The 12,581-nt window shown below is 60.0% G+C and overlaps 5 protein-coding genes across 5 annotated transcripts; 4 read left to right on the top strand and 1 right to left on the bottom strand.

The window, feature by feature from the left end:
• The first annotated feature begins 3,042 nt into the window (after nucleotides 1-3,042).
• On the top strand, nucleotides 3,043-4,625 carry DICSQDRAFT_105906 (S-adenosyl-L-methionine-dependent methyltransferase). Its single transcript, XM_007365784.1, has 2 exons — nucleotides 3,043-3,957; nucleotides 4,021-4,625. Exons 1-2 carry the CDS (start codon nucleotides 3,190-3,192, stop codon nucleotides 4,501-4,503), a joined length of 1,251 nt encoding a protein of 416 aa, XP_007365846.1. The 5' UTR covers nucleotides 3,043-3,189; the 3' UTR covers nucleotides 4,504-4,625.
• Nucleotides 4,626-4,856: 231 nt separating this feature from the next.
• DICSQDRAFT_60689 (LuxS/MPP-like metallohydrolase) lies at nucleotides 4,857-6,457 on the top strand (the record flags this gene model as incomplete). Its single annotated transcript, XM_007365783.1, has 5 exons — nucleotides 4,857-5,069; nucleotides 5,149-5,270; nucleotides 5,361-6,144; nucleotides 6,211-6,288; nucleotides 6,368-6,457. The coding sequence occupies 5 exons, from the start codon at nucleotides 4,857-4,859 to the stop codon at nucleotides 6,455-6,457; spliced, it is 1,287 nt and encodes a 428-aa protein (XP_007365845.1).
• A 1,001-nt stretch (nucleotides 6,458-7,458) lies between these two features.
• Nucleotides 7,459-9,335, top strand: DICSQDRAFT_127089 (uncharacterized protein; the record flags this gene model as incomplete). Its single annotated transcript, XM_007365782.1, has 2 exons — nucleotides 7,459-7,881; nucleotides 7,935-9,335. 2 exons carry the CDS (start codon nucleotides 7,459-7,461, stop codon nucleotides 9,333-9,335), a joined length of 1,824 nt encoding a protein of 607 aa, XP_007365844.1.
• Nucleotides 9,336-9,568: 233 nt separating this feature from the next.
• Nucleotides 9,569-10,724, bottom strand: DICSQDRAFT_180684 (uncharacterized protein). The gene is made up of 2 exons (XM_007365781.1): nucleotides 10,361-10,724; nucleotides 9,569-10,286 (listed from the first exon to the last, which is right to left on the bottom strand). The coding sequence occupies exons 1-2, from the start codon at nucleotides 10,597-10,599 to the stop codon at nucleotides 10,100-10,102; spliced, it is 426 nt and encodes a 141-aa protein (XP_007365843.1). The 5' UTR covers nucleotides 10,600-10,724; the 3' UTR covers nucleotides 9,569-10,099.
• A 1,509-nt stretch (nucleotides 10,725-12,233) lies between these two features.
• On the top strand, nucleotides 12,234-12,440 carry DICSQDRAFT_45519 (uncharacterized protein; the record flags this gene model as incomplete). Its single annotated transcript, XM_007365780.1, has 1 exon — nucleotides 12,234-12,440. A coding segment is annotated over one exon (207 nt), but the record flags the coding sequence as incomplete, so codon positions are not given.
• Nucleotides 12,441-12,581: the final 141 nt, after the last annotated feature.

Raw genomic sequence — 12,581 nt, 5'->3', positions numbered from 1 at the left:
GACCTCATAACGCGACTAGAGACCTCCAAGCCTCCCTCCCCTATGTCCGCGGACGACATTAGGGGCCTCACGCGTGCTGGCGCCCCCGAAGCCTCTTTAGGCGCGTGCTTGGAAGGCAGCGCCCGAGGTTCAGTCGCAGCGAGAGCGGCCTGAGGGGCAGCCATCAGCGCGTCCTGCGCGTGCGTCGGTATGCCGAGTTCCCGATCCACGGAGACCGCGCCAGAGGGCCTGCGCGGGGTGTCAGGCAATTATGCAAGGTTCGACGCGATAGGCTCACCCTGGCCTCTGGGCGACCGCGTGTCGGTCAGGTGCCGCAGGACGGCTCCGACCAGAAGCTGGGGGTTCTGGTGCCCCCTTTGGCCTCTTCTCCGGCCTCTGGTCCAAGAAATCACCGGGGGTGTCTGGCTTGCGCTTGCTGCTTGTGCGGGCGTCGCGAGAGACATCGCGAGGCCGTTCTGCAGCGGGAGGGTCTTGTGGCTGAAGGCGTACGCCTGCGTCTTGTGCAGTGTGGCGGGCAGGGCTCGATGTGGCTTCCTTAGGTATAGCGTGTGCGGGTTCACACTCAGGCGTCAGGTTCCGGCCTGCGACAATCAACTGAGGGTGGGTGGTATAGCTGGGGCTGGAGCTGGTGCGGCTGTAGAACGAACATCAGCATTAGCTGGACATCGACATCACGAACATTCAATCCCGCCAGGTCCACGACACGCTTTCATCAGTACACCCCAGAGAGGCTAGCACCCGGCGTGATGAAGTCCTCTACCACACTACTAAGATATCCGGCGTACCGCGGTACCACTTCGTGCGACTCCCGGGGCCAGGGCCTACGTATATGCAGTGGTTATGCGAGACGTACCTCTGCCTGCGCGCCAGATAGTGGCCGAATTCTTCTTGCGGACGACTCATGATCTCATCTTGTCCAGCCAGGAACAGTTCATCCTCGTTCATCATGTCGCGAATTGTGGATAGGGGGCAGGCAGCTCGTGGTCCAGAGGCAAGATCATCGGCGGGCCCGTAATGGCAAATGCCGACCCTGCAGAGAAGCGCCCAGATGGTGGCTTCAAGGCGCCGTCTGGTCGGCTCTGCTCAGTCGACATAACCGCGACCGGCTTTGACATCTTCGAGACGCTCTTCGACTCTGAGTGTCCTACCTTGCACTCCGGAAGTTGCTGTAGAGGTGTAGAGTGCCGATATTGGCCGTGAGCGAGAGATGCGTTCTTCTGAGCGTACCCTCTCCTACATGCGTTCGGACGGTGCCTGCCCTCGGCGAGCTGACGGGGTCCCTGCGAGCACGATTCTCTGGGTTTGAACGATAAGTAGCACCTTGAAGTCAGCGCCACGGTACCTTGCCTGGGCTGTCAATGAGACATATGCCTGCCGAAGTCGCCCTTGAGTCAGTGCTGGCATATGTAACTGACGTGCACGCAGGCGAACACGCTGATCGTAGTTCACAGGATAAGTTGGTCCGAATAGGTACTACATGTGCCCAAACTAGCCACTGAAGTCAGAATATCGCGATGTCCGTCATTACAAATAGCAGACGCCTTCGCGCCTACGCAGTATGTGAGTTGTATCGACACGTTAAGTAATGTTGACGTAGGGACGGTATCACGCTGGCTACTATGTACTCCATCCGCCACTTCAGCGCGACATGGGAGCGTACTATCACAATGCTCAGCATGGTGCTCATATTACCGGACAGAAAGGTCCAGGAAAGATTGTCCTTGGTGGTTGGATCCCTCATTCAAGTATCGATGCCGTTTTCTTCACCATGTCACCATAGGTCCTCTATGACTGCAGGCTAAATCACGGCGCCGGCTCCAGGAGAGTTCGCTTACCTTGCTTACTGCTGACGGTCGTCGTTGAATCTGGCCCTTGCGCGTTCAGTCTGTAGTAGCCTGCGGCGCGCTTAGCTCCTACATGGTTTGCGGGTCCACATTCATGCTTCAGCCTGACTCCGGCCCTCTTTTTCCTGCGAAGATCAACTCGTGTCGTGGCTGATGGTCGCTACTGTCCCGTCATCGCTTACCGCCCTCTGTCAGCTCACAAGCGGCAGGGATGACCCAGAGTTCACTCGTCGCATATCTCCTCTGTGGACCGCGCGCGCTTTGAGTATGTATGGTTACACGTGTATCGCCGTATGGCACCCTGTTCCATTCCGTTCCCATCAAAGCCCGCGCCTCGAGAGGCACGCATCGCAACACCGTTCTTCTGGACCGCTGGCCAGAACGCAGGTCTCGGCAGGCGGGTGCTCCGAGCCAATCGTGTCGAAACGTTCCCAGGGCGCGTACGAAGGGCACACCTAAAAGTGTACTGTGTCGGAGCAGCACAGCGAGAATGGGGCGGAGTTGAACGGCACTGCGTACGGGTTGCCTGAGTGGGACCGGCCTCGCGCTCGCCTTTAGGATTGCAAGGGCCTTACCGGTCGACGTCCTTCTTCCGCGAGACGGGTGAGCGCTGCGTATTGAGATCGAATGATGATGAATCGTGTCTGAGACGGACGGACGACGGTCTCTGGACGCGATGAGCTGAGATAGGAATGGCGGGTTGACGGCGGTTGTTGGCAGGCGCGGCGAGGAGGGTGATACCGTCTTCGCGGGGTTTCCGTGCTTGCCGAGAGGACGTGGGGAGGGATAACGCAGGATTGATTCCGTCATCAGGTGCATTTGCTTCCGCGCGCAGGGAGTGGGGGCAGTATCAGCGGCATCATCTGATGGTACCATCTCTGCGTCGCCTGGGCACTAAGCTGCACTAAGTAAAGGCCACTAGTGTGCTTTGGACCGTTTGTGGCTCCGACGCAGGCCCTGTTCCTTCTTCTCGATCCGGAAGGCTCCTGCTGGGCTTTGTACTTACATAGCACCAGCCAGCCGACGGCCTATCTGGGCATTCAGCACATCCCAACAGCAGCCGCAGAGGGTCGTCCACCTCGGACCGCCCACAGCCCCTGCGTCTTGTCGATCCCAACGGTGCCTCACATCCCATCGCCGGATCCCTCGCGCCTTTTCGAACGGCAGCCCACGCGTGCCCGCTCCTGCGTTCCCCGTCCTGCACTCCGCCGCTGAGTTATCGTCGCTGTTGGGGCGGTGTCGGAGTTGCATTGGGGCCAGCTATATGACCCGTCGTCTCACGGCATCAACACACCTCAGACTGTTTTTTCGCTCGTCTTTCTGCCTCTCGGTCTCCGTTTGACCCATGGCCGTCCAGTACTCCCGCCGTCCCCCGTCTTCGTCCTTCGACAGCGACTCTCACGACATGAACAGAGCTCCCGGGAACTACCGCGAGCGCGAGCCCCCGTCCGACGACGACGACGACGCGGCGTCGGACATGTCTGAGGACCTCGTCGAGATCCCCAGCGAGGACATACCCGACTACTTTCAAGAGCGGGGCGGACGACTCTTCCATTCTCATGGTGCCTCCCCGTATCCGTTGCCCGTGGATGCGGAGGAGCAACAAGTGAGTCGCGCACGGAACGCCCTCCTCCGTGTCCCGCCTGTCTCTCGACGTGCGGCCCTGGCTGCGGCTGATGCTGGAATTGCACAGAGACAAAACGGGCTCAATACACTCCTTCGCAGGCTGATCGGAGATTTCTCTGTTGGGCCGGTGGGGGAGGTGCTGGCGGATGCACTCGGCGAGCAGAGGCGCGTCTTGGATCTCGGGACGGGGACAGGGCAGTGGTACGTCATGCATCGTGGTCGCGAACGAGCTCTCTTCTTCATTGACTGCCGTATTAATAGGGTCCTTGATATGGCACGCGACTTCCCGCGCGCGAGGTTTTACGGCGTCGACATAGGTTCGCTCCTCGTCCCTGCCGTAGTCCTCTCTGACAGACCCCCGCCAGTGCCCATCGCGACCCGCTACCCGCCGCACAACGTCCAGTTCGAGATGCACGACATCAAGGAGGCCTTCCGCTTCGACTCCGCCAGCATCGACTTCGTCCACGCGCGCATGATCAGCATGGCGGTACGCTCTTTCCCATCATCCCCTGCGGTCGCACCCTGGGCTTACCCCCGTGCTTCCTGCCAGATCCGTGACTACGGCGCCCTTCTCCCGGAGATAGCGCGCGTCTTGCGCCGTGGCGGCCTCTTCGTCTCCAGCGAGTGGGGTCGCCGCCCCGTCATGGTCGACGGCAGCGACCTCGCCGTCCGCGCGCCCCAAACCTCCGCGTTTTTCACCGCCGTGCGCGAGACCCTCCGCGAGCGTCGCGGCATCCACACCGTCGCCCCGGGCATCCCGCGGCTGCTCGAGGACTCGGGCTGCTTCGTGAACATCGTGCCCCGCCGCTACTACATGCCCATCGGCGATTGGCACACCGACCTGGAGCTGCGCGAGCTGGGCCGCGAGTACCGCGAGATGGTCGAGCTCTACGCACGGTCGATGCGCGCGGTCCTCATCGAGGGTCGCTGGGCCGCCGACGCGGACGCCCTCATCGAGGGTTACATTCAAGAGACCTGGAGGGTCCGCGGGATGGTTTCTGTCTACTATACTGTGCACGCCCGCCGCGTCTAGGGGTGGTCGTGATTCGCTGTCGCTACTACATACACGCTGTTTTCACTGTTTCCTGTCGCTGTCGCTTTCGTGTTTCTGTTTTGCACCATGCTTTCTTGTCGTTGTTTTCTGATGTATGCCCCTGTATGCCCTCTATGAATATATGCCGTTTGCACATGCATATCGACGTTCGAACCCGCGCGAGGTTAGCGAGGGAGGTTAGCGACGCAGTGCCCACGAGCGCGGCGCCCGAGGACCGCGCGTCTATTGGCTGCCTCGGCACAACCCGGAACTGGCCGGGGCGCCTGAATCTACGCTGGTGTCCGCCGTCGTCGTCCTCTTCCTCCATACCCTCTATTCTTCACTCATTCTCGATGCTGGCAGCCAGAGCGTCGGCCGCGCGCAGTGCGTCGCGTATCGCCCGCAGCGCACGCAAGTTTGCTACCGTCGTTGACAGCGCTGGCGTGAAGGTCGCCGCCGCCGACAACGGCGAGCCCACTACTGCTGTCACTTTCCTCGTCAAGGCTGGCAGCAGGTACGAGCCCAAGCCCGGCGTCGCACATGCCCTCAAAAACTACGCGTTCAAGGTGCGTGTACATGGGACGGACAGCGAAAACAGGCGGAGGAATGACGGGTTTGTGTTTCCTGCGGTGATTCACGGAACAGAGCACGGAGAAGCGTTCGACGTTGGGCACCGTCCGCGAGGCCGAGCTGTACGGCGGTGTCCTCTCGTCAAGTCTCTCTAGGGAGCACTTGGCGGTCACGGCGGAGTTCCTGCGCGGCGACGAGTGAGTGCACAATTTCTGCCATGTCATATGACTCTCGTGCCGACCCGCTCCATCCGCCTACCTTCCCCCACTCGACAATGCGTGCGACAGGGCATTCTTCGTCGACGTGCTTTCCTCCTTCCTGACCTCGGCCAAGTTCACCCGGTACGAGCTCCAAGAGTGGGTCGCGCCCACCGTAGAGGCCGAGAGCACCGCCGCCCTCTCTGACCCCGCGACGCGCGCCGTCGAGCTCGCACACGCCCTCGCCTTCCGCTCCGGCCTCGGCAACTCCATCTTCGCCACCCCCGGCCACCACGTCACCGCCGAGGACGTCCAGGCGTACGCCCACGCCGTCTTCGGCCAGGGCAACGTCGCCGTCCTCGGCACCGGGATCGACCCCAGCGCGCTCGAGAAGCTCCTTGCGCAGTCCCTCGGCAAGTCCTTCGCCGCTGCGTCCGCCCCCGCCTCGAAGCCGTCGAGCTACTTTGGGGGCGAGTCCCGCCTCGACGCGCACGAGGGCGCGCAGACGGTCTTCGTCGGGTTCGGCGCCGCGGGCGCACCCTCCGCCGAGCTCGCCGTCCTCGCCGCGCACCTCGACCCCACCCCGTCCGTGAAGTGGTCGCAGGGCACGTCGCCCATCGCACCGAAGATCCCCGCGGGCGCCTCCGTGCGCTCCGTGCTCCTGCCCTACTCGGACGCGTCGCTGTTTGGTCTCCTAGTCCAGGGCCAGACCGCGGCGGACGTCAAGACCGCCGGTCAGGCGGCCGTCGAGGCCCTCAAGGCTGCGAGCTCGCTAAGCGGCGAGGATCTCCAGAAGGCCGTGGCGAAGGCGAAATTTGCGGCTGCATCTGCGTATGAGTCCCGGGAGGGCCTCGTCGCTGCCCTCGCTCCTAAGGTGAGCCCCTCGTCGTGCTGCCTTGCAGGGGGTGCGTCCGTGCTCACGCCTCCTGTACGCTCACAGATCCTGTCTGGCTCTTCTTCTTCCGCGGCCGAGGCCGTCGCGTCGCTCGAGAAGGTCGACGCTTCTGCGTATTCCAAGGTGCGTCCTCGCGTTTCGGCTTCGTCGCCTTCCCCTGCCGTAACGTTCCTGATGCCATGTCCCCCTTTGCGCGTGATAGGCTGCTGCGTCCCTGCTCAAGAGCAAGCCAACGTTTGTCGCGGTCGGCGACGTCGCGTCTCTCCCTTACGCGGACGAGCTGGGCCTCTGAGCTGTCATTCCCTCCCGAGTCGCGCAAAAATAGACTACAGCTATATTGTCCAATGAATTCTCTCTTACAGGGACCCTTGGGCCGTGTCGCATCCAGACGGTGCGGTACCGAGCTCGACTGCAGCCAGCCCGCGCGTTTCTGAACCTTGGGCATGGTTCGTGATAGCCGGGGCTGGTCGAGATCTCCAGCAGCCCGGAGTGGTCCTGCCAATCAGTGAGCTTTTCTTGGCCTCGTCTCTCCGCGTTCGTTCGCCGCTGGCTGTTCTGTTCTGTGCGGTGCGGTGCGGTTCTTCGATAGGGTTCGCGGTGCGCTCGCTTCTCCATCGTGGCGTTTGACTTCAGCCTTTTTAGATGGGCGACGACGCTTCCTTTCATCTCAGCCTGCATCTTCGCGGTCGCGCTTCCAGCGCAGCGAGGGAGGCGTGGACGCGGACGTCTGCCTGCCGAGCCGGTCACGTACGCCCGTGCATGTGAGGTGACCAAGGGCGAACCTTGCCGTTTCAGAAAGAAAACCTACTTCAGGAGGTATATATTCCATTGTGGGCGCCAATTTTTATTCCGGTGTACAGAACGTCTCATCCGGATTGTGACTCGGAATGCGACGTCTGCAGTCCTTTCCTGTCGCGCTTTGATTTGGTTAGGGCCGCCTCGACGTTCTCTGTCTGCAGGAGTATGTCAGTGTCGAGACTGGCGTGGCCGACGTCCCCGGGCTGGGATTGCGTTCCAGCCTGGGGGTGCCATAGAGGCTGCCTTTGGCTGACGGTAGTTCGTATTGAGATCCCTATTCACCATGAGTTGGGCATGTCGTTGTGCTGCCTGCTTTTCATCATCCCTTTACTCAGCTCTGCTTGCGCGGCGGTCGACACTCCAGCCGCCTACTGAAGGCTCGTAGCCCGGGTCTCCCGACATCCGTTTATCTCCAGTCGCGCTCTGTTCGAGCGTGGCCTCACACGCTCCTTCACCCCTTCACTCCTTTTATATTCCAGCCACCGTGCTTTCGACATGGTCACCCCCGGACCGAAGGCGGCAGCCCCGGCTACGCCCAAGTACTTCCAGCTCGTCATCTTCGTCATCTTCGTCTTTGGGGTCTTCGTGTTCCTCGCATGCACCGCTGCGATCCTCGGGTACCGCGAAAAGCTGCGTTCTGGGGGCTCCGTCGCCCTCGCGGACAGCCCAATTGCTACGCACGTCAGCGCTTGCGATCTGGAGAAATGCATCGACGTCGCCGCGCCCTCTAGGGAGAAGGCGAGGACGAGGCGGGGGCGGTCCGGTTGGCTGCCTGCGTGGTTCTCGAGCGGGAGCAGTGACGCGGGGGACGATGGCGACTCGGACTCCGTGCTCGCGCTGCTGCCGGGACGTCGGGACAGGGTGTCGGTTTGGGGGAAAGTCTTGAACCTCCTCACGAAGAGGAATAGGCGCGTCCTTGTGAGTTCCTATATCTTGATCTTCACGGCATCGTGCGCTCATGGATGCCAAAGTTGCAGCCGGACCCACCGACGATCAGGAAGATCAGCAGAGTCCTCGACGCAGTCGAGACTAGAGAGCGTGCGGCAGCTACAACGTCGCGCGCCGACGGCATCGCGGAGAGCTTCGACAACCCTCCCGTCCCTCCTCCGAAGCCCTCGTGCACGTTCGCGCCCCCTCTGCGCAAGCTGCAGATTCCCGAAATCGTCGTCGAGTGCTGCGACCCAGACCCCGAGCGCGCGTTCTTCAGCGACTCCCCCGACAACTCCTTCGCGACCACCGCCTCCACCTCGTATTCCCGCACCAGCACCCCAAGTCTCAGTCTCTGCGCGTTCACGGCGGGATCCAGCTCGAGCTCGAGCCTCGTCCTCAGCCCCACACAAGCGTCCCCCGCGGAGTTCTACTTCCCCAGCTTCCCCCGCACCAGCATCTCGTCGCTCGACCTCCTCAGCGTCCCCCCGCCTTCGTCCTGTGGGGGCTCCGCGGAGCAGGCCGCGGCGAGTGCGACGAGAGTGTCGAAGACGTCTGGGGCGCGCAGAGGACTCGCTCTTGCGCCGCCGCCGCGGGGTTCCGCGGGACGCGCGCCTGCACCCACATCTTCGTCTTCGCTGTCGTCGTACGTGACGTCGACGCCGGCGAAAGGGGGGCGGAAGATGCGGAGCCGGGGCACCACGCGCCCCGAGGTCGACGTCCATGCCAAGCCTGACCTGGCCATCGCCGTGGAGGTGTCTTCCGCGGGCATCGCTGGGAAGAGGAAGGCTGTCGCTGTCCCGGGCAGGCCGGGCAATGTGGACGACGGTGGGACTAAAGAACACGGCAGGAACAAGAGCAAGAGCAAGATTGAAGACAAACGACATCCGTCGGACAAGCGCCCGAGGTTCACGTCGGCCTCGAGTGCACCTATCCTTCCCATACGGCTCCCGGTGTCGTCCAGCACGACCTCGAGCCTCATGGACCTCATTCTCGACGCTATCGCCGCGGACACGGACGAGTCCTTCCACTACACATCTGTCGAAAGTTCTGGGCTCAGCTCATCATCGTCTGCCTCCCTGACTTCCGCCCATTCTTTCTTGGGGGACATAAGGCCTATTACGAAGATGGCGCCGTACGGCTCCTTCCTGTTGCTCGAGGACGGGGATTGTGAGAGCGAGGAGGACCTGCTGGACGCGATCCTGAGCGCGTACATCCGGACCGACGACAACTTGAAGCGCGAGAGCGACGACGGCACCTTCACGTCGGAGGATCCGGAGTCGGCGGGCTCGGACTATAGCGACTTCGACGAGATCAGCTTGCACAACATCCCGGAGTGCGACCCAGCTCGCGACCGAGAGGACGTCAAGGTGGTGGACGTGCGCTTTGGGGGGACATTTGGCGAGGCGATCCGGTACCGGGTCTTGCACGGGCTTGCGATATGACTGCTGCGGCCTGTCCCGGGATGCCTTTTCAATGAGCACTCTGACTGTTTTGCATGTTATGAGCTCATCGCCGATCCTGGCCAGCGGGTCAACCTGGTTGATTAACGTCATTGATCTTTCGTTCACGCGTGCCAAGCCATTTCCCTCCGTATCCTCCCTGGGCTTATTACGACCTTGCCCTGCACATTGAACCCAATCAGAAGTTGAGAATCGTAAATAGAGGATCGTTCTATGAGGAAATTCGAACTACATAACGAAAGCCGGAAGGGCAAACCTGAGAGCCTTTCCACTGCTGCTCTTCCTTCGTGACGCCAAGACGGGTGTTTGGCTGACCGGTGTCGCCCTTTCGGCGTTTGACTGGTGGAAAACCCTGAGAGTCCGCCCGAGAGTCAAATCCATTCGGCCTAGTAGTAACCAGTCCAGCCTTTTTGAAGAGGTCCTCGGAGGTGATATGCGATGACGCCGTCAATCCCGGTCACTTTCTCCATGGCGCAGTAGCCACGGGTGCAGCGCGAATACAAGGAAGAGGAGGCAAATGTAGGCTTGCTGACGTAGAGTGTCCGACCCTGGAACGTGAGCTCGTGCGTGGGCCACTCCTCGGATGTCTTGTTCATCGCACCTGGGGCCTGCTTGCGGAGATACGTCGACCGTAGGCTGGAGGCCCAGCCCCTAAGTTCGGCGACGATGTAGTCCTTGGCGATGTCCGCGGTGCTGTCGAACCCCAGCTCCTCACGCGTCATCCTCGCGAGTCGGTGAAAGAAGCGTTAGACGGTGGGGTTGTCTCGTTTTCCGTAGGGGAACGGTCCGGTGACGACGCCTCCTGAGCGATCGAAGAGACAGATCCGTGCTGGCTTGCGATAGACGTAGAGGACATACAAGTGTGTTTGATGCTGATGAGCGAACGTCTTCGCGACGTAGTCTTCAAGCTTCCTGGGGGCCTTCTCGCCACCGCTGAACTCCCACGGGTGAATGGCTTCGAGTTAGTCTGCTCTTTGAATTCGAAAGCCGATCCATCGTGGTCATACTTGACGTCTACGAAGACCATGATGTCCCCCCAGCATCGTCGCCCGATCCAAGGCTTCTTGTCCTTCTCGCTTAGTGTGCTCTTCATGAAATCCTCGGCAGGGACGGAGAGCAGGTCCCTCGTGCGGTTGTTGTTCACGTAAATAGCGCAGTATTGACGCGCTGTGTTCTTCTCGTTGAACATGTTCTGGGAAGAGATGTCGCAAATGACTAGCGGGGTGGCCGCCCTGTCGAAGTCCATGGCAGACTGAGCAAGCGTGCACGATATTCGGTCGCCGTTGTCCAAGCTCAAAGTATCGCGACGCACGATGACGGGGTTCAAACTGGTTTCTTGCCCCCCCCCCCCTTGCGGTCGCCGAGCGATTCAGGGGCTCGTCGGGCTTGTCGGAATCAGATGACTCCGAGTTTGGATCAGACGACTCTGAGTCCGAATTGAAGAATTCCGAGTCCGAATCTTGGACCGCAGCGGGGACAGCTGGGTTCTGGGCATTGACGGGAGGCTCCTGCGCCGTAGTAGACGTGTCAGGCTCATCATAGACAAAGCGCTGGAGCTCGTCGTCGCGAGGGTCCTGTCCACCTATAAACGACTCAAAGATCTTCTCCACGGGGACTGCTATCATGTGTTCTTCCATTTCTGCGTCTTAGGTGTGCAGCGGACTACCGTGTTCCGGTGGTTTGCAGTGTGCGTTACGCGACGAGTCGATGCCTGGCCTTTCCGGTGTGGCGTCCGAATCGGAGAAGGTTCGATGCAGTGCGCCATAATCCGCAGCCGTTTGAGTGCAAGGGGGATCAGGCGACAGGTGATTCGATGAATCGTCGCCTACATTATGGTCGACGGGGACAGATGGTAGTGGTGCGTCAGGCTGATCGTGGTAGGGCATGCAAGGCGCCAAAGGCTGCTTACAGGAATTGGAACATATGCGCTTCAGCGCTTGATATGGCCACTGTGAGGCTTCGCCGACTCGAAGGCGTTTTGGATGTCTTGGTCCGACCGTACAGGCAATTAGTAGTAGTCTGTGTGCGCCCTCGCCATGGGCATAAATTAAATCAATAGGACAGGAACGATTTATCAACCTTCTCAACTCTCAAGTGCTGGAGTCGTGTCCCGTAGCGGGTTTGTTGTGACTCGGAGAAGTTGTAGCGCCCAAGCTGGTTGAACTTCTGGGCGTCTGATACACGCTTCCGGATGTGGGTATGTAAAGGCACGCTGTCGAACTTGCACATCCGATGTACATCAGAGCAAGCGGTCATTGCCAGTCATTGCCCCCCACCTCAAGGCGATACCTCGTACGAGGATTGCGCAGGTGGCAGTGGGACGCACTCTTGGCGCAGCAATGGACAGCTGAGATCGGACATCTTGGTGGTGACTGCGCCGGTGTGCCACCTTAGCAACGACTCGGACTCGGACTCGCCACATCGAGAACGAGAGGTAGAAGAGGTGAGCACTTTGTTCCTCGTCAAGTCGCAACACATAATGAGCAACGTGTAGTGGCAGAATAGATGACACGATACAGATACAGCCTGCTCAGGCGAGAGTCTCGGTCACACGGGCTGACAAGCCGTTCATAAACGCTTTACGCTCTGGTTTCAGCACGTCTATTAGCAGAAGATAGGCTATCAGCGACGACGTGAACCCATTCGAATTCCCCATCTTTATCCATCGTCATAACTTCCTCTCAAATGCGTGCATTCATTGCTGACTACGCCAACTTGTATGTTACGGTTCCACATATCCCGATCTAGACCTGGGGACACTGAGTCCTCCTAGCCTTGCTCAGAAAAACTTCTTGATTGCGGGATCAGGTATGCTGACCCGGTCGTGGGCTATAGTAGCGAACGCTGAATCCCGACTTGGTTCTCCTGTAAGCCGTCTTTCTATATGATACAATACTCACCACAGGAGAGGAAGTACGATGTTTCTGGGGCCGGAAAGTGACCGGGGCCGCCATTCTGTTCTGGCTAAACAAGTACATGACTATGCTTTACTTGGTATGGAATCTCGGGAACTTGTTGGACCTACCAAACAATGTATGTGTGGTCCTTTCAGCAAGCCTCGGTGGGACACAAACTAATTTGGCGACTCCACCGTTAGAGGTGAGCCGAATCGCAACACATTTCCTCAGCACGAATATACCTACAACAGCCGATGCCTTTTAAGCTGTACACTCTCGGTCAAAGGAGCTGCTGTGGTGCATAATACATTCTTCTTGATTCTAGCATGTA

This window comes from Dichomitus squalens (assembly GCF_000275845.1).
Source record: "Dichomitus squalens LYAD-421 SS1 unplaced genomic scaffold DICSQscaffold_14, whole genome shotgun sequence".
Taxonomy (NCBI): Eukaryota; Fungi; Basidiomycota; class Agaricomycetes; order Polyporales; family Polyporaceae; genus Dichomitus; species Dichomitus squalens.
This window is presented reverse-complemented; position numbering and strand designations above follow the sequence as displayed.

Coding starts and splice junctions, on each gene's coding strand:
- DICSQDRAFT_105906 (XM_007365784.1), top strand. CDS start 3,190: ATGGCCGTCCAGTACTCCCGCCGTCCCCCGTCTTCGTCCTTCGACAGC. Junction 3,958..4,020: donor CGCGCATGATCAGCATGGCG/GTACGCTCTTTC, acceptor GCTTCCTGCCAG/ATCCGTGACTACGGCGCCCT.
- DICSQDRAFT_180684 (XM_007365781.1), bottom strand. CDS start 10,599: ATGGACTTCGACAGGGCGGCCACCCCGCTAGTCATTTGCGACATCTCT. Junction 10,287..10,360: donor ATGGTCTTCGTAGACGTCAA/GTATGACCACGA, acceptor GTGGGAGTTCAG/CGGTGGCGAGAAGGCCCCCA.